The 25,649-nt window shown below is 38.2% G+C and overlaps 1 protein-coding gene across 4 annotated transcripts; it reads left to right on the top strand.

Moving 5' to 3' along the window:
* The first annotated feature begins 702 nt into the window (after window positions 1–702).
* On the top strand, window positions 703–25,649 carry LOC131193389 (zinc-regulated GTPase metalloprotein activator 1-like). 4 transcript variants are annotated; one of them, XM_058173485.1, is made up of 10 exons: window positions 703–763; window positions 2,043–2,199; window positions 4,130–4,216; window positions 4,800–4,896; window positions 5,697–5,788; window positions 11,016–11,075; window positions 12,070–12,107; window positions 15,014–15,060; window positions 16,318–16,404; window positions 19,686–25,649. In XM_058173485.1, the coding sequence occupies exons 2-10, from the start codon at window positions 2,058–2,060 to the stop codon at window positions 19,732–19,734; spliced, it is 699 nt and encodes a 232-aa protein (XP_058029468.1). In that variant the 5' UTR covers window positions 703–763; window positions 2,043–2,057; the 3' UTR covers window positions 19,735–25,649. The 4 variants fall into 4 exon arrangements, with proteins under 4 accessions (XP_058029468.1, XP_058029469.1, XP_058029467.1 ...); XM_058173486.1 differs by lacking the exon at window positions 703–763 and adding an exon at window positions 798–816; XM_058173484.1 differs by lacking the exon at window positions 703–763 and adding an exon at window positions 826–1,176.

Raw genomic sequence — 25,649 nt, forward strand, 5'->3', positions numbered from 1 at the left:
GATTGATTGTGAAAAGAAAATTTAAAGAAGCAAATTCAAAGCATAGTTTTAATGAAGCATATGATGTCCAATAAAGCTTGATTTAAATAAATGCAGTAGGTGGAGCTTTATTTCAAAATGAAAGTTTGTTTCTCTCCACTTTGTAGACTTTGCTGTAAATCAGTTTCCCAAGGTGCAATCGTTAAATTGATTTCAACACAATCAAGCAATTTGGGACATCCTAATTTACTGGACCAGGTGCAATTTTAAGCCACCGTATGGGCTGCTGTATGTAAGTAAAATAAATTTCCACTGCTTACGGTTCAATCATAATGTAATGTTTGGAATCTAGAAAGACTGGCCTTGCTGTCAGGACGTAACTTTTCCCCTGGCTTAATAGATGCGCAATTGAGGCAAACACGTTACTCTGATCCATTTATTATAATCCGCCCTATTGCCCTTGTCGCAGAATGCAGAGAAAAATACCTATTACTCCCTGGCTGAGTAGAGATACTAAAAGCTTCGCTTTAGGTATCACAGTGGAAGCTTTTGAGCAGCTTCTTAAAATTCAAGCTTCCCTCTATTGAGTCTACTCCGTTTTATTGCCTTACCTACCGACTTAAAACACTTTATACGGTTGAAATGCAGAAAGGGCGGAGAAACCCCGCCTAGGGTAACAGGTTGCATCTATCAACGCACGAAGCAAAAGAGCGCATGCGTACTCAGGATAGGAACTTGTCAGACGAGAGGTGGAGTTACTACAGCGGGAGCCAAAGCACCGGCGGTAAGCGGAAGTGGGGTAGTGGTGGGAGGAAGCTGTTGGGAAAAAATGCGTGGGTAGGAGGACTATAGAAATGCATTGTTTGGTTTGGGGAATTAACCCCAACATGAGCATTATCGAGTGTATATCTGGGCTTACAGAGAAGCTCGATGGGGTTGAATAGGTTTTCTCGGTTCGCGCGGTGCTTTATTGTCGTATTTCTTCAAGTTTCGCGCGAAACAGTCCCATTCGGCTGTCAGAAAGTCTCTAGCTCGGGGACGTCCCAGCCTTGGCTACTTTGAGACCTAGGGAGTTCAACTCCCACAATTCACCCGCAAGCATGGCTGGCCGGGGAATTGTGGGAGTTGAAGTTCACAGGTCTGAAAATGACCAAGGTTGGAAGCCCTTGCTGTAGCTCAAGGGAAAACTGGATGAAGGTGTGTCTCCTGTTTTCTACAGCTGTTGGCATTCTTTCTGAAAATGCATAAAATGATCTGACTGCATCATTTGTCATTGTGATCCTTTTTCCTTGAAAAGAGACTTTGCTGAGGTCAAGCCCTCTTCCAAGTTATTCATGATGAGCCGCGTTTGATCTTCAGGCTTCCTTAAGTGATTATGGTTGCTTAAAAGTAGTGTTCAACCTGCATTCCTCATTCTCTGTGATGAAAGAGGGAATAGGACACTCCTGTTTGGAAGTTCATGGAAGGAAAAAACAGTAAAAAACAGTGCTTGGAATACTTTACCTGACTCTGTGGTCTCTTCCCGTAATCCTAAAAGCTTTAACCCAAAACTTTCTACTATTGACCTCACCCCATTCCTAAGAGGACCAAAGGGGCGTGCATAAGCGTACAAACGTATCTACCGTTCCTGTCCTATTGTTTTTCTTTTCTTCCTATATATATATGCTTATACCTCCTAATATTTACTCATATATATGCTTATATACTATATAATCTTTTTGTATGATACTTACATATATTGTTGTGACAAAATAAATAAATAAATAAATAAATAAAATAGGTATACCAAATACTGTAACTACTTGTCCCAAAGGTGCTTTTTCAAGAGGCAACTAGACTTTCTAAGTTTTCTTTGAAGACTTTTTGTTTTTCATCCAAGAAGCTTCTTTAGCTCTTTAAGCACCTTTGGGACAACCATGACCTGAATGACTGAGAATCTCCATAGACATGTATTTTTCTCTTTTCCTCCTCCATCTCTCTGGGTTCCTGTGTTCAATAGTTTACTGAAATCTAGACCTGAGACTTTTTACATAGTATTTCTTAAATGTTTTCTTAAATGTTAGTTTGACAGGTGAGAGATGGAAAGTTCATTTATGGATGATGAAGAGGATTGCCCTGAATTGATTCCCATAAAGGAGCCAGCAATAAAGGATAACGTAGAAGACATTCAATCAAGTAACAACTTTAAGATTCCTGTTACTATCATCTCAGGATATTTAGGTAATAAATGGTAGATTCACTCTGATTTGTCACAGTTCTTGGTTTTTAATGAAGAATTACTTTACTTAAACTTTTTGTCATAATAATAAATGGATAGCAATTTTAGGAATGCATGTTATGCCCACGCAGAAATTTTTGCATCTCTGCAGGTGCCTTCTACTCCTTGACAGAATATATAAAACATGATTGACAGAATAATTTGGGGGTTAAAATGAACTTCATTAGAAATATTCCTTTGTGTGAGTTTATTTCTTGATAAAATGTGATGATATGGCAAGCATGCCCCAACTAACAAGACATTATGTCTGCCCCGGATACAAAAAAAAAAGTAGAAGCCTTACGTGGACACTTAAGTCCTGTGAAAGGAAGCTAACCTAATTTTGTCAAATCCACTCATCTTTCTTATTTGCATAGTGGACTTCACATATTTATTTCAAAATTCAGGTAAGAAGACCTACAAAACTTCTCCCATGTTCTAGAACATTACAATATGGTTTGATGTTTCTTAACCTTGACATCTTGAAAATGCGTGGGCTTCAACTCCCAGAATTCTCCAGCCAGCAGGCTGGGGAATTCTGGAAACTGAAATCCATACACTTTCAAGTTGTTAAGGTTTGAAAAACACTGATATAACACTGATATAGCATATTCCTTGAGAACCGATCGGGCTGGCTAGTGGATAGTGTTGACTAGCTGCTGATTTTTGTTAGAGTAGTATCTTGAAGGCCTAAGACACTGAAATGGTCACTATAGCAGCCCTCTTCTGCCTTTCCTTCACCATGATTATAATGATTACAGTAGTTCCTGGCAGGGACCTGTTAGTCTGAGTCAACAACTCAAGTTCAGAAGTTTCATTTACATTATATAACTGATTGTGTCATGATACACCAGTTCAAGACAAACTTATTTTATAGTTTAATGCAAAGGTTTTCAAGGGGAGGTGTGCAACTCTCCAGGAAATTACAGCAAATTTGAAGCAGTTTGCATATTTTGACAAGCATACACATGCAAGGCAAAGAATGCTAATAAGATTTACCCTTACTTTGCCTGGGCAAGTCAGTAACAAATTATTTTTTTTATAGTTTTGGCAGTAAACTGTAAATATAAATGGGAAAAAAAAGAGAAATGAGTGGCTGTCTCAAAAATAGAAACAGAAATAGAATTCTAAGGAATCCCTGATTCCTCAGAATTCTGTAAAATTAAGTAAAAATAAAAATTAATTAAAATATTGTTTTAAAATACATGTTTAATGACTTCCAAAGAAAAGGTTTTTAATTTATATCATAGTTAGGTAATAGTGGCACTACAGATTTTGACAATCCAGGCTTAAGTGGTTTGTGTAAACTCACTATTAGTATTCCTAGCTGGAAGTGAGAAGGCAGTTCTCCACAGGCCTATTTCTGTGCTCAGATTCTTTTTCTTTGTCTACTTCCAAGTAATAGTTGAAGGAACATGGAGTCTGCTGATAATGGCTCCAGCTCAGACCCTAAACATCTGAGGAAAATGTATAAACCAAAGATTGCATTTTGAAACTGTGTTAAATAGTTTTATAATGTACAAAGCCTGTTAAAATTCATTTCAATATTTTAATGTTTCTGAAGGTCTCTGGTGTTTTAATTTTCTCTTATAGTTGGCTGATCAAGTAGGTTAAAAGGAAGGAAATCTTACAAAATGTTGCAACTGTTACAAATACAACTGCATTTTACTTATAGTGTCCATAAATATTTCTATTATTATGGTCTCAGAATAGACTTCCAAATATGTGATCAAATCCTGCTTTTTCAAGTATAGGTGATTGCTGACTTAAAAAGAGGGTTAGAAATATTTTTTTTAAATTATTGGAATGGTGTCTCAAAATATCTCCTTAGTATAAAGAATGGGACCTCATTGTTCTTTTTTAGTCTAGTGAAGTTTGTTCTGCTTTCTTTAGGTGCAGGAAAAACTACTCTTCTTAATTACATTTTGACTGAACAACATAGCAAGAGAATAGCAGTTATTTTAAATGAATTTGGTGAAGGTATGTAAGAATGCAAGTGAATGGAAAACAAAGTTTCATGTTGAAGCCTAAGTGTGTAATTTCATAAATGTAAAACATTTTCTTCAATTTATATTTGAAAAATATAAATTCTTCAATATATATTTTCTTTTATGTACACTGAGAGCATATGCACCAAGACAAATTTCTTGTGTGTCCAATCATACTTGGCCAATAAAAATTCTATTCTATTCTATTCTATTCTATTCTATTCTATTCTATTCTATTTTCACACATTTTAAGAGTTGCAATGCAAAATTTGCTTTCCAAGGAATATTGTGCACTCTTGCTGTAATCTAACGACATTGCTTTAAAGTTTGTCCTTTTCAATAAGTACATTAGGATACATGAAGTATAGCAACTGAGAAAGTTAGTTCTATTTATTAAGTTACACAAAGATTGAGATTGCAGAAAAATTAGGGTGTGGCTTTATTTACTGGCTCCTTTAGCATCACTTTCTCAAAAAGCTTCAAACATCCAAAATCTGAAATGTATTATTCTTTCATTGTTTTATTTTCTTTCAATAAAAGTGCTATTTTTATTACAGCTTTTCTTGTTTTCTCAGGTAGTGCATTGGAAAAATCCTTGGCTATAAGTCAAGGTGGAGAACTCTATGAAGAATGGCTGGAGCTCAGAAATGGCTGTCTTTGCTGCTCAGTAAAGTAAGGAATTTTTATTTGGTAAAATTGCCAATTCTAATATTGAGGATTTAAAACTGTCGTCTGCATTTCGCATGATGAAGGCCAATTATGCTAGGGAAGACCTAGTATTGTACTACAGGTAGTCCTTGATTTACAACCGCAATTGAGACCAGAATTTTCATTGCTAGGCAAGGAAAGTTGTTAAGTGAATTGTACTCAATTTTATGACCTTTTTGCCATGGTGGTTAAGCAAATGACTGCAGTTGTTAAATGAATCATGGAGTTGTTAAGCAAATCCAGCTTCTCTCATTGACTTTACTTGTCAAAAGCTAGATAGGAAGATCACAAATGACGATCACATGACCTTGGACTGTTGTAACTGCCTGATCTAAGTGTTTTAGCAAATTTAGCAAAACATAAAATTAAGTTCTTAAAATTAAAATTAAGGTTAAAGAGTCATTTGTATTGCAAATTGGACCTATTTTAAAAGAATGGGTATTGATAAATAGCTTCCTTTTTGACACTTTCTTCTCAAGTAAATGAATAATTTAGAGAAGATGTAAGAGAACAGACAGAATGCAGAAACTTAGATATATGAAAGTAAACTTTTAAAATTAACATGGGTCTATAAATTCATTGTAATTATTTACAAATTAATTATAAGGAGATTTGCAATTAGTTTGTAAACTTATTTAATAAGCTTACAATCTATATTTCTGGAGAGATACATGATTGGGAGATAATATTTTACACACAACATATAGAATTTGATATAAATGTAACACAAAAAAATAATGCTGTTTGTTTAATTTTCTCATTAGAGACAATGGTTTGAAAGCAATTGAAAATTTGATGCAGAAGAAAGGGAAGTTTGATTACATTTTGCTAGAGACAACCGGATTGGCAGATCCAGGTATACAGGGAAATGGGAACGAATGTGAAACTCTTTTTTCTGGAAAATCTATTACATTTGAAAAAGATACATTGTAGGAAGTTTCAGTGCACTTCTGCTTTATAATACTGTATGTTCTATTAATATAGATAAGATATACTTCATAATTAGAATAATCACAGAACAAAGATAGGCAGAGTCAATTAATCTTCATTGTTTCCATCACAACAGCATCAAAGTAGTAAGGCAGGCCCCAGAAGTGCTATATTTACTTATTAGATTTTTAATCTACCTTTATTACTTGATAAGTAACTCAAAGAGATGAACATATATAATACTCCTTCCTCCTTCTCCTATTCTTCACAAACACCAATCACTCCTCCAATCACTGTGATTGGGCCAATCACTTTTCCTGTGAGGAGTGATTGGCCCAAAGTCACCCAGCTGGCTTTCAGGCCTAAGCAGAACTAGAACTCACTATCTCCTGGTTTGTAACTCAGCACCTTCACCACTACACCAAACTGGTTCTCTTCTATACCAAAATCTCTACCTTCACCTACATAATACTATTGATAAGCAGCACTATCTGTGTAGCTAATCTTGAAAGTGCTGACAGTATATGATAAATGGTATACTCCTGACTAAAGTCCACTTTCCCTGTTTTATCTAGTGGGATCAAGTCTTACACAACATAATTTTGACAGCCAACTTTTTAGTCTGTTGCAACTAAAATTTAAAAGTACTTTAGAGTCAGAATAGAGAATCTTTGGCCCTTCAGTTATTTATAATGCCAATTTCTGTCATATCTTGCCATTTCTGACAGGAGTTGGAAAGCAACAATATCAGAAGGGCTAAAGGGGGCGTCCCCTTAATCTTCATCAATTAGTTCTGTTAGAAAGTCAGTAGCAACGTTGTGCACAAAATAAAGGGTTGAACAATTCTATTTACTTACCTTTACTTCCTGAGAAATTCAGTATTGAACTTTAGGATTGTTAGGGACATTGACCAACTCTGGCATCAGGTTAACACTGAACTTCAGCAGAACTCAGTTTTATTTAAAAGGTAAGTAATTTTCTCAGTTGATATCCATACATGATCACCTATAAAACAGAGGAGGCCGTAGTTCAGAAAATGGTGGATTTTTCAAAATTGAGGGATTTTATGTGGCTTCAGATGTATTAGTATGATGTTGGTCATTTTAGGATTTATTTTGCTACTTGCAATCATAATTCTTTGCAGCAAATCTTTCTGAACCTTTCAGCAAATCTTTTAGCATATAGACAGCCAGCTATTGTCCTATAGACTTCAGTGTTCCCATTTTCTCTGTCCTGGCAGGCTAAATACTTGCCATCCTTTCATCTGGTTTGATTTTTCCATGCAGCTTTATAACCTCACTATTTTCAGATCTCTGCCTTTTCTAAATTATCCAATATATTCTATTCATTTTCTAAAACAGGGGTAGTCAACCTTTTTATACCTACCGCCCACTTTTGTATCTCTGTTAGTAGTAAAATTTTCTAACCGCCCCCTGGTTCCACAGTAATGTGCCGTGTATCGTCGTCTGCACATGCCTCGCGCATCGTGGTTTGGGTTGGGGGGTGAGCACTGGCTACCAGCTCTGCTTGTCTGTTACAGCTGGGTAGTGTTGGGGGAGATGCGCGAGCTATTCTGGGATGAGGCTCTTTTTTTTGCAGTCACACTATAGCGCCATTTAATTTCACTTACGTAACGCAAACTAAACTTATGTGCAGGTGATACAAATAGTATATTTTCAGAAATTTAAATTGTCATGGGGAATTTTATGAAAACCTAATGAAAATGTTTTTAAATAATGCTATGAAAATTTTTTTAAAAGTCAATTAAATTAAAAAAAAGGAAAGTACTTCAGTATCGGACAAAATCCCTACCGCCCACCATGAAAGCTGGAACGCCCGCAAGTGGGCGTTAGGGACCAGGTTGATTACCACTGCTCTAAAATGTTTATGTTATGTTTAAGGCACACAAACATAATTACTTTTAATGAATATAGGTATTTTGATAAACAGCAGTTACCTCTTATAAGAATTTGATTAAACTAAATAGCCACACAAATCACTTTGTGATTCATCTTTGTATTTCCCAAATAATTCAATTACTTCCATATATAACCAGGTAATAGCATAAAATATGAATATAAAAGTGGTTGCGTTGTATAGCATTTTCTGGTCTTCTGGTCCTGTTGTTGTCTACATTAATGTTTCTCAACCTCAGCAATTTTTAGTAGTGTGGACTTCAATACCCTCTTTTATGCCAGAAAATAGGACATAGAATAATGGATTTAAATTACAGGAAGGATGATTGCAGTTGAAAGTATTGTAAAATCCTAATAATAAGAGCAATTCAACAGTAGAAGTCATTGGGAAAGTCAAAGTCAAAGCCTTTATTGTCATTATTCATCATGTATACAACGAAATTGGTTTAGCTTCTACTGGTGCAGTCCATACAATAATAAAAAACAACATGAATAATATAAAGAATAATCCTAAAAGTAGTTAGGAAAAAAACTAGTCATACGTTTCCATATGTATGCCATATTCTGGGCAACATGTTTGCACACGGCTTGGGGACCCCTGGGTTAGAGGCCATCTGCCTGACATGCTTTAAATTGGAATCCTACAAGGAGCAGGATTATCTTGATAAACTAACCTCCCCTTCCAACTCTGTAATAAATTTTTTCTTTGCCGTGAGTTTTCACTAAAAAATAATGAATGAAAGCTGCCTCAGGAACCCCAGGGCCTTTTAAAATTAAATATTAACTGTAGCTTAAAGTAAAAAAAATAATTTTGGCATTCCAATTGTTTCATACTAAAGAGATTGAAATTCTCCAATTCAGGGCTAAATCGCTGTAATGATAAATAACCAGTTTGTTAAAGTAGTTGAGGCACCAGGCTAGAAACCAGGAGACTGTGAGTTCCAGTCCTGCCTTAGGCACACAGCTAATTGGTTAACCTTGGCCAGTCCCTCTCCCAGCCCTAGGAAGAAGGCAACAATAAACCAAAAATTGCAGTTGCCAGGAGTCGACATGTCTCAAAAGCACACATACACACACACACACACACACACACACACACACACACACACACACACACAAATAGGACATTGATTTAGCTTTTGTTGTAAACAAATCTTATTTCAGTTTAGTTGGATACTATTAGGCATTCGAAGAAAAATAATGATAGATACCTGGAAACTATTAGATGTTAAGGCCTTTGCTGTGTCTTGCCTGAGTGATTACTATAAACCGTTGACAGGCACGTCAGTTTTGACACCACTGATGCTTGAGAGGCTACAATTCAGGTGGACAGCTTCAGATATTGAAACAGCTTCATTGTTTTATGCATGTCTGCTTCAGTTTTTAAGACAGCCTTGACATCCGCTAGATTTGTGAGCTTTTGACAATACTTTAATTGTTAAATTCTCACAGCCTTCATCTTGTGGCATTTGGATGTACTGAATCAGCTCACGTCAAAATAAATTGATTTCTTATTTTTCAACAACAGTTTTCACTGCTCTGTAAACGGCAGACTGTTTTCGTTGTTTTATAACAGTAATGTTTTCATAGATGTGTTCAAAGACGAAATGAATATTGCTCAATTTCATTTCATTGTTTTTCTGCATTGTACCTTACAGATAAAATCTATGTAAATAGCTGTTAGTCACCAAAGATTCTAGCATGCTTAGAGCATTATAATTACGTTTTTATTACTGATGTTGCTATAGAGTAAGCCCAAAAATTGCTTTGTTTCATACTGATTGAAGTATATCTGTGCAGAAATATTAATTCTAAAATAATGAAAAACCCAATTGTATGAATTCTGTTGTAGGAAATAGAATTTATATCTGGTATTCTATTGTTTAATCCTTACTTTTTAAAATTCTGCTAAACTAGAATGGAGTTAAGTAATTCATTGAAAGTACATCCCATTATGATTTCTGTTGATAAAAGGAAATGTCTGTAAATTAAACTGAGCATGAATTTTAAATATACAGAAAAGGAGAAAAAGAACAATTAATTTTTGAAAACTTTATAGTATATAATTAATGTTTATTAATATGTATCTTGGAAATGGTACACCATAGGTTGATCAAGAAGTTTTCTGATCAGTTCAGTGATACAATAATCCTCGACTTACAACCACAATTGAGCCCAAAATTTCTGTTGCTAAGCAAGATAGTTGTTAAATGAATTTTGCCCCATTTCACAACCATTCTTACCACAATTGTTATGTGAATCTCTGCAGTTATTAAGGTCATACATAGTTGTTCAGTGAATCTGGGTTTTCATTGACTTGCTTGTCAAAAGGTGATCACATGACCCAGGGGACATGGCAACTGTCAAATACATGCCAGTTGCCAAATATTGGAATTTTGATCACATGACCACAGGGATGCTACAATAGTTCTAAATGTGAAAAAAGGTCATAAGTCACTTTTTAAAGTGCCGTGGTAACTTCAGACCGACATTAAATGAATGGTTGTAAATTGATCTATCTGTATATTCCTAAACTACTGCTGAAGGTTTTTTATACAAATAATTTATATATTTTTTATTTTATAAAAAATAATAATTTGTAATTTCCCCCCTCTTTTTGGAGTATAAGAAGTGGAAACATTTGTTCTATTGGTATATTCTACTTTTGTGGTCCGCCAGCAGTCTGCGGAGCTGGCAATGGAGTTGGATAGTGATGAGGCTGAGGTGGGGCCAGGACCATCAGGGGAGTGAGGTGCGGACTCCAGAGCCTCCAGAGACTGATAGTAGTGAGGCAGAGGAACAGGAGGAGCCTGTTCCTAATGCACACATGAAAAGAGCTGCCAGAAGGCAAGAGCAGCTCAAGCAAAGAGGACAACTTGGGAGTAGGGCCAAGAGATGATTGGCCCCTCCCATAAGGGTTAAAACAGACCAGCAATGGCGTTTGGCCTTTGCGGGGAAAACAACATTGGTAGCTTTGTCTTCTTGCTTTTATTTTTGTATCTGTGACTTCTGAATGTTTGCCAAGAAAGGCCTTTGGCAGTTTGCCTACTTGGACCAAGGTTTGCGATAGGACTGAGGAATTTGTGTTGGGAGAAATTTGCTTTAATTTGGTTGAACTATGTTGGGAATGAAGTAATTCTCAGCTGTTCAAATAAAGTTTGTTTGTTTTTTCACTGACTGAGTTTCCTACTACCTACTTGGGCCTGGGTCACAACATCTACATGTTTTATTTGCTAGGTTCTGTGGCCTCCATGTTTTGGGTTGATGCTGAATTGGGAAGTGACATTTATCTTGATGGTAAGAAAATTAATATTTGAATATTGTGTGTGTGTTTGTGTGTGTACAAAGAGAGATTCTGAGATTAAATAAAACGCAATTGTGTTCAAAACAATTTAGCTCAATGGGGGTCTTTAAGCTATTTAGATGTGTTTGGATTTTTGAGAAAGCATTGTGCATATTATCATAAAATGGCTGTGAGGCATGGGAAATGACTAAATATTATACTGTCACAAAATGTCAGAAGATATTAAACTGATGAATCTTAAATGTAGATTTTGCTCCTTTCCACCAACCGTTTTCTTTGCTAAGAAAATACTTATTTCACATCTCAGAAGACAAAACAATTCACTTCTTATTAAATTTTTATAACTTAATTCTACAAGAAAGAAAATTTTCCCAGATTGCTTTCTTTCTTTCACACAAAGAAAATATACACAAACTACATGGTCAGCATATGATTTGATTCAGATTTTCCCTCTTCCTTTGTCTCAGGATTATCTTTTCTAAACAAGGATTGGTTCTCTTCCTATGGAACAGCCCAACTCAGTATATGCAGACATACAGCTAACCACTCCGTTCATTAGAGAAATATATTCAGCCCTTCCCTTCGCTCTTCTCCTTACTTGCAGTAACTTCTTAGTTTTTTATTTTTGGTTCTTTGATTGAAAGGGAAGAAAATAGATTGATTGGAAAGTTCCAGCTTATTGCCATCTCCTCTTGTTTCTTTCTGGAAAACATTCTGGATTTCTTTGAAGCCATGAGGCATATGCCGTAGGAAGAGGAAAAGGCAAGACTTTTCTGCTTTCCAGAAGTTCGAATTCAAATCATTTTTACTATTCCTGAAAGTGCCTACAATATTTTTTTTAAATTAACCTCAGCATCTAAGGAAATGTTTTGAAGGGTTATTGCTTCTTAGGTAATTTATTTTCTTAATTCCATGTAAATATGTAAGACATCTGCGAATTCTATTGTCATTCTTCAAATCAAGACTCTTCCTTTCTTTCTTCTTTAGGTATAATATCTGTTGTTGATGCAAAGCATGGGCTACAGGTAACATAAGATAGTTATAGTCAGTTACACAGCAAAGAAAACAAACAGGATTTTTGTATGCTTGACTATGTGTGTCTTTTAGAGGTAGTCCTTTACTTACCACTGTAATTGAGCTGGGAATTATGGTTGTAAGCAGTGGTGGGTTTCACATTTTTTTACTACCGGTTCTGTGGGCGTGGCTTGGTGGGCATGGCATGGCTTGGTGAGCGTGGCAGGGGAAGGATACTGTAAAATCTCCATTTCCTTCCCCAATCCAGGGGAAGATTACTGCAAAATCCCCATTCCCTCCCAATCAGCTGGGACTTGGGAGGCAGAGAATAGTCAGAATTTTTACTACCAGTTCACCAAACTACTCATTTGTTTTCCCCAGTGGGTGCTTTTTACTGGACACTGGAAGTAAATGGCAGGAACTGATCAAAAAAAATGGCAAAAATCACACTGCATGTGATCACTGCAAATGGATATAAATGCAAGCTGGTTGCTAAGGGCCCAAAACACGATCCTGTGATTGCGGGGTGGTGGTGGTGTTACAGCCAGAATTTTGAAAATGAGTCCTAAGTGGTTCTAAGGAGATCTGAATGGTCACTAACTTAGGACTAGAAATTTGTGCAAATCTGAGTAGTTAACTACTGTACATGCATTTACTTATATCATGATTTGCCGTACCACAATGGGTTTTAAGGTTCATGCAACATGAATAAATCATCTGGTTTTTTTATGTGACGAATATACTTAGATTAATGGTTTTATATACTGTATAGGGAAGTATTTTTATAGTTGACATTTTAAAAAAACTTGCCAAAAGTTTTTGAAGTAATAAATGTATAATGTTTGATATCTTTGGAATGCAATCCGCCGTGTGTTATTCGATCAGCAAACATGTAAAGAGCTTGACACATTGCCGGTTAGATGGCACCCTTTACATTTTCTCAGTCATACGCCAGATAAATAACTTTCGCTTTGTGTAGGGAATTTGCGATCTTGTCCAATTCCTGAGGTTTCAAAGCCTGACCTTTGCCTTGGCATATGATTAAAAACTGTCCAGAGGCCATACAAGTAATGACACTGGGATAATAGGTAGCAATTTAGAAGTGTCATGCTTCAGGGATCCAACCTAGTCCGTGTGAAGCTGGGAAATTGTACCCTGTGGCTAGCAAGCCAAATTGAAACTGAAATGGTAATTGATATCATGGACTATCAGTCTAATGGGATTGTCACCTAGGAATCTGAAATATTCATGTTTTAATCTAAAGGCGAATGATTAGACAGCTTGCAATGACAGGTCACAACACTGAGAACTTAAACCAGGGATGCTGTTCTTTTTAAATGTACAAAGCTTGGCAGTGTTTCATGGAAAAGAATCTGTGAAAAAAAAAAGATCAAAAGAGAGTTCTTGTGCTATTGTACATCCTTGTCAAGATATTTAATCAAAAAATACTTCTGAAACTATTTTTTTTCAAATTTGCAATATGGATTAAATTAGTATTAAACCGCTTCTCAACCTTTTGGCCAAGATCAAGTCTGTTAAAAGAACCTTTCCATTGCATGTTTCTTTTTCTTCTTTTCCTTGAAATAATATATCACACTGGAAGCATCTATATTGCCAAGGTAGTATCGGGGCAAGGTGCTGAATTAAGACCTTGAATTAAGGTTCAAGACCAGGCTTAGCCGTGGAGTGACTTGGAGCCACCAACTCTTCAGTGCAACCTACCTCAAAGATTTCTTTGTAGATGAAGTGCAGGGAGTATAAGTCATCCAGAGTTCTTGAAGGAAAAGAATATAAATTTAACAAACTAATATTCAAATTAAGTGTTGAAATACCGTAACAGTGATTAACATGAATACAGGTAGTCCTCAATTTAACAACATATCATTTAGTGACCATTCAAAGTTACAAAAGCACTTAAAAAATGTGACTTATGGCTAGTTTTCACACTTATGACCGTTGCAGCATCCCCATGGTCACATGATCAAAATTTGAACCCTTTGGCAACTGGCATGTATTTATGACAGTTGCACTGTCCAGGGGTCATGTAATCATCATTGCTAACCGGCTTCCAATGAGCAATGTCAATGGGGAAAGCCAGATTTGCTTAACAATTGCGTGGTTCACTACACTGCAATGATTTACTTAACAACCCATGGCAAACAGGGTCCTAAAATGAGACACCGCTCACTTAACAACTGCCTTGCTTAGCAATGGACATTTTGGGTTCAATTGTGCTTGTAAATTGAGGATTACTTGTAATTGTGGAGTGCTAGTGGATGTGTAACTACTAGTTTTAGTCCAGGACCATTGACAGCTAAGTGAATGGATGATGACAGTCTAACACACAGGTGTCAAACTTGTGTGACGTGACGTATTGTGACATTTTTCCCATTCACGGAACTGGGGTGTCATGGCCTGCGCATGACGCATCTGGCCTGTGGGCTGCCAGTTTGACACCCCTAGTTTAACAGATCTCAAGCAGATAAAACAAATATAGGTACCTTTATTAGGTTTTCTGGGAACACTCAGAACTTTTTCTTCCAGAAAGCACCCACAGAATTTTTGCTGTAAAAATTTTTTAAAATCAAAGTTATTAAAACACAGATTAAAATTTCTACTAATGTTATAATTATAGAGATTTAGCAACATCAGTTTCAGTTCATTTGAACTGAGTATAATATCTCTCAAGGCCACTGAAGCAGATCGAAGGCAGCTATTTTAACTACGTTTATATATCTGGTTGTGAGTTTTTCTCTTGAACCTTTTCTTCACCTGATGTTTGAGAGTGAAACATGAAAAACAGGTAATGATATTCCAGATTCTTTTTGCATAATGTGTACTCTCTAAATATCAGAGATTCAGTTTACAACACAAAACATTCCTCTTTATAATGGTATTTTTGAATCTTTTTTTCCAGCACCTAAAAGAAGAAAAACCGACAGGCCTTATTAATGAAGCTGCTAGGTATTGGTGCATTGTAGTTTTTTTCTCTAAATGTTAGAGTTTGTTTAATGGGAAGTGCATAAACAGTAAACAGCTTTGGATCATTTAGGAACATTACTAGTTGAAAGTTCAATTAGTAGATCCAATTCACTTGCTCTGTATTTGTTTCCTGAATGCCTCTGCTCAACTGTTCCTCTGTGGTATCCCACAGAAGTAAAAGCTATTTCGTGTATTTTATGTATGTATGTATTTATTTTTTGTTCAATTCACATCACTGTCCATCTCACCACATACATTGTCTGGATGGCTCAGAGTTAAAATAACCAAAAAATAAAACCCATATAAATAGCTAAAAACAATGACAGCAATTAAAAGAAACATAAAATGCAGGAGCGTGCCAATCAGTAGCATACAAACAATAACAGCCATCTGGCAGGCTTCTGCTGACTGCAATTTGGCAGTTCGAATCTCACCAGGCTCAAGGTTGACTCAGCCTTCCATCCTTCCAAGGTCGGTAAAATGAGGACCTGGATTGTTGCGGACAATAAGCTTACTCTGTAAACCGCTTAGAGAGGGCTGAAAAGCACTCTGAATCTGTATATAAATCTAAATGCTATTGCTATACCTCCATGGGATCTCCAGACCTGATGGCAAAGCCATGTCTTTAGGGTTTTCCAAAAGGCTGATAAGGTTGAGGCCAATCTAATCATACAGGGAGTTATGTTTTACAGGGCAGATGCCACCAGGACCACAAGGTCTCTTCTTGGATCCCATTAGATGAAACTTCTTAGCAAACACGACCCATCACATGCCATTCTGCTGGACTCGATGGGATGAGTAAATGTAACCAGGGAAAAGTATGGTAATCCCTCAAATCACCTGACCTCATAAACAACAACACAAATTGAACCCAGATGCGTTTGAATGAAAAATGAGTAGACCTGCAGATGGTGGTTAATTGTTTAGAAGTAAATTCCACAGTATCCAATGGTAAATTTAGGAAACAATGTACATCCTTGGTGCCTTGAAATCAAATAAATGATTATTATTTAAATTTTCAGTAGAATTTGTTTTTCTTTTGCATGAGCACTATAATGTAGTCCTCCTGAATGATAAATAAAAGTGGTATTTGTTATGTTGTTGGTTTGAGCTCCTAGCTTGGCATTTTGGTTGCCAAGATGTCAAGGAGACATCTTCAATTTCAGGTGATACTTGAAGCACACAAATACTTTGTGTTTACTTATTTTACTTATTTTTCACTTATTCATTTTTCTCTAGGCAAGTGGCCTTAGCAGATCTTATCATTATCAATAAGGTAGACTTGGTTTCACAAGCTGAACTGATGAAATTAAGAACAGCTGTCTGGTAAGCATATATTTCTTTCCAATATTTATTTAAAGCATTTTAATACTGTCCTTTTACTTAAAAAAAGAAATCAGAAATCTAAACCAGTACAACTAAAAGAAGTTTAAAAGTCTCCATTGCATTTCAACTATCTAATCATTTAGGTCAATGTTTCCTAACCTTGTCCACTTTAAGAAATGTGGACTTCAATCGACATGCTGACTGGAGAATTCTGGGAGTTGAAGTCCTCATATCTTAAAGTGGACAAGGCTAGGAAACACCGATTTTGGTGAATCATGCAAAAGCGGTAGAAAAATGAGAGAAAGGTTTTTGGTTTTTTTGTCTTCAGGCACTAATGCGTTCAGCAAGATAAAGTGGCTCCTGGGGAATTTGTTGAAATATTTATCGTTGTTTTCCTATGACTGTGGCCACTGGAACAGTAGATTACATGGGATCAGAAGAGTACATTTGATTTAATTATATAATTGTCAGGTATTTATTTAAATACCTTCTCTTACCACTTTTTACTTGCTGTAGGCTTGACGTTTTGTATGAAGTGAAACTGCTAGAACAAAGATTAGTTGAAGTCTCTGCTAGAGTTTAATGAAGTCAGGAAGCTTTTGACCAAGGCAGAATTACAACCACTGTAATTAATCATCTGTTAATCGTTTATTGGGAGAAAAAGATTTTTGAGGCCCTATTACCCAGCTATTTCTTGCTTTGGCAGTAAAGTTGGATTCTACAATGTGGAGGACTCTGCATACTGTAGCTGAAATCCTATGTTTCATTGTAAGCCACCCAGAGTGATCTTATCAGTGAGATGGGCATGTAAATTTAATAAATAAATAAATAAATAATGTCCAGGTTAAGGGCATAAACTGGATTATAGGATTGACAAGCCATATGCTGCTTAGTTGTACTGCTGTGACCAATGTGGTAACTTTAACATTTGGGGTAGAATATGATTTGAGAAGTTCCCTGACTGGAAATTAAATGGACAGCCTTATGCTACAGCTCCAGTACTCATTTTTCTCTCTCAGAGCAACTATGGGCCCCTCTTTTTTGCCCTTAACCCTACAACTTCCACCAACACCAAAGGCTCACCCATTTTCAACATTATCATGATATCATAGCAGACGGTGTTGACGGGAGGTCAGAGGTCAACCCCGAGGCACCTCACCCCTCCTGTTCAACATCTATATGAAGCTGCTGGGTGAGATCATCAGTGGTTTCGGAGTGAGGTACCAACTGTACGCTGATGACACTCAGCTGTACTTTTCCACACCGGGCCACCCCAACGAAGCTATCGAAGTGCTGTCCCGGTGTCTGGAGGCCGTATGGGTCTGGATGGGGAGAAACAGGCTCAAGCTCAATCCCTCCAAGACAGAGTGGCTGTAGATGGCGGCACCCCAGTACAGTCAGCTGCAGCCGCGGCTGACTGTTGGGGGCGAGTCATTGGCCCCAATGGAGAGGGTGCGCAACTTGGGCGTTTTCCTGGATGGACGGCTGTCTTTTGAAGACCATTTGACGGCCGTCTCCAGGAGAGTTTTTTACCAGGTTCGCCTGGTTCGCCAGTTGCGCCCCTTTCTAGACCGGGATGCCCTATGCACGGTCACTCATGCTCTCATGACATCTCGTCTGATTACAGCAATGCTCTCTACATGGGGCTCCCCTTGAAGAGCACCTGGAAGCTCCAGTTGGTCCAGAATGCGGCTGCGCGGGTGATAGAGGGAGCCCCTCGTGGCTCCCATGTGACACCTCTCCTGCGCAGACTGCACTGGCTACCTGTGGCCTTTCGGGTGCGCTTCAAGATGTTGGTAACTATCTTCAAAGCGCTCCATGGCATAGGGCCGGGTTACTTACGGGACCGTCTGCTGCCACCGACCCGTGCGCTCTCATAGGGAGGGACTCCTCAGGGTGCCGTCAACCAGGCAGTGCCGGCTGGCGACACCCAGGGGAAGGGCCTTTTCTGTGGGGGCTCCCACCCTCTGGAACGAACTTCCCCCAGGACTTCGCCAACTTCCTTTCCTTCGAACCTTTCGCTGCGAGCTTAAGACACATCTATTTATCTGCGCAGGACTGGATTAGAATTTTAAATTTTAAATTTGGTTTTAACGGGGTTTTATTATCTTATTGTAGTTTTACTATTCGGCCTTATTTAATAAGTTTTTTAAATTGGTGTTTTATTTTGTATTTATATGTATGTTTTTATTAGGCTGTAAACCGCCCTGAGTCCCTTGGGAGATAGGGCAGTATAAAAATGCGAATAAATAAATAAATAAATAAATAAATAAATAAATAAATAAATAAATAAATAAATAAATAAATAAATAATCATCAAGCCCTTCCACAACCTTCAGACGCCAAACAGTTTTATAAACTATGAAGCATAGTTCTTGAGTCCAAAAGAAGTTATCCCTCTCTGAGCAGAGAGATTATATGAAACTGTAGGATTCCTGTTTTCTAATTTTCTTTTCAAACAGCAGATTTCTTTCAGATCCAAAATTCTTACAGTTAAATAAATCAGAAAATTGGATAGATTGGGGAAAGCTTCATTGTATCTATAAGCACCAGCATACCTGCAAATATTTTTTGATGGCAATCAATCTTCCTGCTACGCCATATCTATAAATTCTCCTCTGACTTATCTATCTATGAATCCAATTTAATCATAAAAAGAAGCAAGAAATCTGTAGAAAAAGGAAACTATATATTTTTCTCTCCAGAAGAACCCTGTTAAGTACATAAACTGGCAATGAGTGATCAACTCAATTGACCAAAGGGATCCACTGAACAACATAGATGAGTTTTGAGCCCTAGTCTCCTCAGCAAAAGTTCAAGATTTAATTATTGTATTACACTGGCTCAATACATAACAATCATCTTGGAGGATTTATGCAACAATGACATTTCTCTATGAATCTCTAAATTATCATACGAGACAGTTGATCTGCCTCTTTGAGGGTTCTTCTTGCAGGAACTTGAAATCAAGCATTGCCTGTAGCTATTTCAGTTCTTTGGAAAGTCCCCCCTGCTGAATTTGAGGAGCATTTGAAAACATGCTCTGTGCATTTGGTTTTCCTGTTGAACATTTTAAATTAATGTTTAATGTTCTAGAAGTTGCGGTTTATATTTTAATTAAACTTCCAGAAAACCTTGTTAATTCATAATATGTAAAGTCTATTATTATTGTTTTTGCAGGGATCAGATTAAGTATTGAAATCTAAATTTTGTCAAATGGATTGTAAATTATTTCTGATCATAAGTATTCTATCTTTTTTTCTTCTCTTCAATAATGTTAGCGCAATAAATGGAGTTGCCAACATTTTAGAAACTCAGCGCTCAAGGTAATTAAGACAATGCTAAATTAACTACTTTTCCCTACTATTGTGAATAATATACGTTAATCTGAAAAGTGTATTTTATTCAGGAATCTATTCTTTATGCAAGATATGAACAATTTAGTAAATTGTTTGCATAATTTCTATTATTACATACTTTTTATTTAATATACATTCGGCTATACAGATGCTCCCATCTGGTTCAAAAAAATAGAGGGTTTAGTGCATTAGGATGGTAGAACGTATTAGTGTGGGTTTGTGTGCATGAATGTGCGCACGGCTTCAAGTCAGGTTGATTTCTGGCGACTGCCTGAATAAGTTACAGAAATTATTTGCCATTTATTTCCTCCTTCCTAGACTCGGAGAAAAGCAGCTGACCCAAGGTCATAACTGTCTTGAGTTCCTAAACAGGATTAGAATTCAGTCTCCTGTTTTTAACCTAGTGAGAGCATATAATTAGATATAATATAATACATTATCTAGTCCAACCCTTAGCTGGCCATTCAATCCCCACCAGATTGTTCAAAACATTGTTACTGGACCCTTGGACCACCAGGTACATTTAAAATTAAACTGAGTAGAGTTTATGTAACAAAGCAAATAGGATTTTATTAACTATAGAATGTGTTAGGTTTGGGCAGTGAAGAGGCAGGAGACGATGCAAGTGACAACAGCTCTTTATTTATTGTGAATCCCATCAAAAGCCAACAGGCAAAAACCTCTCTTTATATAGTAGTTTGGCTGAAGCATCAGCCAATCAGCAACGTGCCTTTTCCCGCCCAAATTTCCCTCTTAAAATTCAAATACATTACACTCCTCCCCTCCTAGAACACATTTAGCCATATTTACATAAAATTTGCATGTTATTTTTCCATGTAGTCACGCAGGTAGACAGGGCGTCTCCTAACTCTTTCTGACCTGCGCAAATCATTCCCTGGGAGTGAGGGACTGTTTGTTCCTCCCAGCTTCTCCTCTGGGCCCTCCGGCCCTGGATTAATGGCAGAGTCGTCCCTGCTGTCCTCTGGAAGAGCCGGTTGGCGTCACTGGACTTCCTCTGAATCAGCTAAGTCCTCCGATCGCCTCGGGATTGAGCTAGCTGTTGGTTCAAATATTTGGTAGTCAGGGTATGGCTGTTTGGTTTCTGGATTGTTTTGCATTCTTTTTCGTAATTGATCTATGTGGCGTCTCCACACTCGGCCATCCCCCAGGTCCACTAAGTATGACTTTGGGCCCGTCACTCCTACAATTGTTCCCCTAAGCCACGCTGGGCCCTCACTATAGTTATGTGCCCATACCGGGTCACCTGTTGTCATTGTTCTGGTTTTTCCTTTCGTGCTGTGGTACCCCTCAGGGGAGTATGTTGGGTTTAACCGATCTAGGGGACACCGGAGTCTTCTACCCATTAATAACTCCGATGGGCTGCGACCGGTGGTCACACAGGGAGTTCTGTATTGGACTGCCAGGAAGGTGTCAATTTTGGATTGCCAATCTCCTGGGCTAATTCTAGATAGTGCTTCCTTGGCACTGCATTTGAAACGTTCTGCAAGTCCGTTTGTCGCCGGGTGGAAAGGTGCCGAGAGGACATGCCGAATGCCCTCTCCGGCCAAGTACCCCTCAAACTGGGTGGCCGTAAATTGTGGGCTGTTATCAGACACTATGGTATCGGGCAACCCGTGTGTCACAAATAAATGCCTCAAAACTGTGATTGCAGCTTCAGCTGTTGTGGTTTTCATGAGTATAATTTCTAACCACTTCGAGTAGGCATTTACCACAATCAAGAAGGTTTGCCCATGGAACGGCCCGGCAAAATCTATGTGGATCCTTGATCAAGGTCCTTGGGGTTTTTCCCATTCCCTTATTGGGGCTGTAGGGGGTAGTGGTCTTGATTCTTGGCTTGCTTGGCATTTCCCCACCCGGTCACTAATGTCATTGTCCATTTTCGGCCACCACACATAGCTTCTCGCCAAACTTTTCATCCTCACAATCCCTGGGTGGCCCACATGTAATAATTCTAATACCTGCCCTTGTAATTTCTCTGGAATAACCACTCTATCCCCCCACAACAAACAACCCCCTTGTACCGACAGTTCCGAATGCTTTTTTGTAAACTCTTTAAAACGATCCCCTGGTGCAGTGGGCCATCCCCTCTGCACCCAACCGATCACAGTTCTTACAATAATATCTTTGTAGGATGCCCTAGTCACTTCCGTGGATGTGACCGGGCCAGAGTCCAAAGAGTCAATTAGTAATACTGGTGTCCCTGGGGTTGGGTCTTCAATAGTTTCTGGCAACGGGCATCTACTTAGAGCGTCTGCATGTCCCAAGTCTTTGCCCGGTCGGTGAGACAGTCGGTACGAGTATGCTGCCAGGAAAATAGTCCAACAGGTCAGCCTGGGCGATAAGGCGACCGGTGTTGGATGGTCCCCCGCCAAGAGTCCCAATAATGGTCTGTGGTCTGTAACTATTTCAAATCGCCGCCCAAACAGATACTCGTGGAATTTCTTTACCCCTGAGACTATGGCAAGTGCCTCCCAGTCTAATTGGTTATAGTTCCTTTCTGACCAACGTGACTCCTCGAACAGGGATTCGGTTTCCCTGGTAGTCTTGCACTCTCAGCTTTTGGGGTTGCAGCTGGCGTTTCACGACTTCTGGCCGGTCCCTCGCGATTGTGTCCCAAGACATAATCGTGATTGATGAGCCGGTATCCACCTTCATTTTACACTGCACTCCTTCGATGTAGGTCTTAGTGAATATTTTCTTTTCTAGCCGTGCCGATGCGTAGCCCACTCGCACAGTGGTGTGATTCGACTTCGCGCCTTTTTTGAACTGGCCAATCCCTGGCCGCTTCGCGGAACCGGCGCCCTGTTGATTGGCCGGTTTGAATTTTTGGCGGGAAGGTTGGGAGGCGCAGCAGGCCTGAGCTATATGTCCTTTCTTTTCACACCGCCGACAAATTGCGTCCTTGAACCTGCAATTCTGTCGTTGGTGTTGGCCTCCGCAACTCACGCACTCGTCACGGTTGCCTCTTTCCGGCCTCCCGGTGTGGAAAACCTCTTCCTCTTCTTCATCTTCCCATTCTGCCTGGATCTCTTCGCTGTGGACCGGCGTTGCTTTCACTGAGGAGTTTGGTGCGTTCGGCTTCTGTAAGGTTTCCGCCGCTTTGGGGTACATCTCGTGCGCCCTGGCCTCATCCAGGGCTATCGCTAGGGTTAGGTTGCTTTTCGGCAGCAGCCGCCTCTGTAGTCGGATGTCCCTGACCCCACAAATGAGTTGTTCTAATAAAGTGTCCTCCAAGTCCCTATACTCACAGTGGGTTGCGGCTTTCCTTAATGCGGCCATGTACATGCTTATCGATTCGCCCTCTCACTGAACTCTTTGCCTTAGCTCGAAACGTTGTACGAACTTCGATGGCACCGGCGCGTAGTGTGCTCGTAGCGTCGTCTGTAGCACTGGCCATGGCACCAACTGGTGTTGGTTCCGACAGCGATTTGGCGGTATCGAAGACTTCTGGCCCACAGTGGCTCAGGAAGTAAGCACGCTTCCGATTATCCGATACTCCTTGCAGTTCGTTGGCTTCGAGGAAATACTCGAAACGAGCCATGTACGACCCCCATTTCTCTTTGGCTGGGTCGAATGGCGCTGGCGGCATATAGCTAGACATCACTATGTATCCGCTCTGGATGACTGGCTGAGTTTGAAACTAAGTTGCTCCTTCAGCTCTTTTCCTAGTCTCACTGCCTTCAATATCCCACCTTCGTCGCCAATGTTAGGTTTGGGCAATTGAAGAGGCAGGAGACGATGCAAGTGACAACAGCTCTTTAGTTTATTGTGAATCCCAGCAAAAGCCAACAGGCAAAAACCTCTCTTTATATAATAGTTTGGCTGAGGCATTAGCCAATCAGCAACGTGCCTTTTCCCGCCCAAATTTCCCTCTTAAAATTCAAATACATTACAGAATGTATCTCAAGTAATTAATAACTTTACTGTTTTCTATATTGTAGTAATTTAAATTTAAATTTACTAAATTGATTAAAGCTAAAGTGTATAAATTGTATTAATTAGTTTGGAAAAAAGTACATCAATAAGAAAATAGTATACCAAACATTTAACAGCCTTTCTTTTTATTCTCAACCCTAAGTAGCAGTTGATATAAGCAAAGCGTTCAACATTTCCCAAAACAAAAATGCAATTGATAACGAGATCTAATGAAGTTATCATTACATTCTGAATTCTTATCATGCAGTGTTTAAAAATTTGCTAACATTTAAATGTACCATAGGTACTCCTAACTTATGACTACAATTGAGCCCAAAATTTCTGCTGCTAAACAAGACAGTTATTGAGTTTTGTGCCATTTTATAACCTTTTTTACCATAGTTATTAAGGGAATCATGCAGTTGCTAAGCAAATCTGGCTTATCCCATTGACTTTACATGTCTGAAACCAGTTGGGAAAGTTGCAAATGGTAATCACATAACCCTGGGACAGTGCAAATACATGCCAGTTGCCAAGTGCCCAAATTTTGATCATGTAACAATGGGGATGCTACAATGGTTGTAAATGTGAAAAAACATCATAAGTTGCTTTTACAATGCCGTTTTAACTTAGTGTTCAGTCACTAAAATGAATGGTTGTAATTCAAGGACCCCACTGTATAGGAATATGTAGCCCTTTAGATATTGCTAGTTAATAATAGAAGTTGTAAACATCAGTACTTGCACTTTACATATTTTTTTGTAGTACTAATTCAGGAAGGAACAAAACACAACAGATGTTAACAGAAGAATGTAGATGATATCACATGAATGTTCATTCAGTCTAATGCAAACAAAGTTCTTGTGTATTTTTGCTTATCTAAAGATGCTGGAAGGCATATGATCTAATCCTGTATTGACTTAGATCTATTGGATTATTGCACTCATTTTTCCCCTATGTAACTTGTTCTAGAAAATATTTTTCCAAATAGTATATGCAAATTTATAAGAGAGATAACATTATACAACAGGTTGCAGAGAACCTTGTAGAGATCACTGTAGAGATCTGACAGCAAAATGTTATGAAACAATTTTTTGTTATTTACTCACCAGATGAATACTGCATTTCCAAACATTTTAATCCCATTAACAGGTCCATTGATACAATTTCATTAGAAATTCAGATCTGCTCCAGGCTGGAGTATTTATGTCCTGCTGCTAAACAGTTGCTTTATGAACATTCTTTTCTGTAGTGACTGTCATATTGGCTTATAGGGATTACAGTCTTTATCATTCTTTCTTTTGTTGAGTTAGGAAGGTGGACTGGAATGTGTGAAATAATTTCAGCAATTTAACACTCTAACTCAGTCTTTCTCAATCTTGGCAAGTTGAAGATGGGTGGACTTCAAATCCCAGAATTCGGAATTGAATTGAATTCTGGGAGTTGAAGTTCACCCATCTTCACTTTACCAAGGTTGAGGAACACTGCTCTAACTTGACATTCTCTAACTTAAAGCTCCCAGAATCGATACTATAGCTTTTCTTAGTGCCTTTATTCTGCCAGCATGACATATTGTAAAGTGTAGTAGTATTAAATTTAGATTTTTTAAAAGGTCTCTACCTTCAAAATTAGAAATTATTTGGGGATGACAAACTATTCATAAGTTCTAAAAGTATTGTTAACGTGTCCACAGTGAAGGTAATTATAAAGCACTCTGCAATTTCTCATTTTCCGGACTTTGCTTTTTAAAGTCAAAAGTTGGTTTAGATATTTCTGAACAAACTTTGGAATAATAGAAATGTCAGTGTTGTAACGACTATGCTGCGCAACTTTCCTGACAACAAAGAATTGTTGAGGGCTCTGTGAAGTTTCTTACATTCCCACAAATTTAAGAGTTAAAGCAAGCCATTCCTGCAATGCTAGAGAAACTGAAAGAAGATTGACTTTTCT

Source organism: Ahaetulla prasina, chromosome 2, assembly GCF_028640845.1.
Source record: "Ahaetulla prasina isolate Xishuangbanna chromosome 2, ASM2864084v1, whole genome shotgun sequence".
Classification (NCBI taxonomy): Eukaryota; Metazoa; Chordata; class Lepidosauria; order Squamata; family Colubridae; genus Ahaetulla; species Ahaetulla prasina.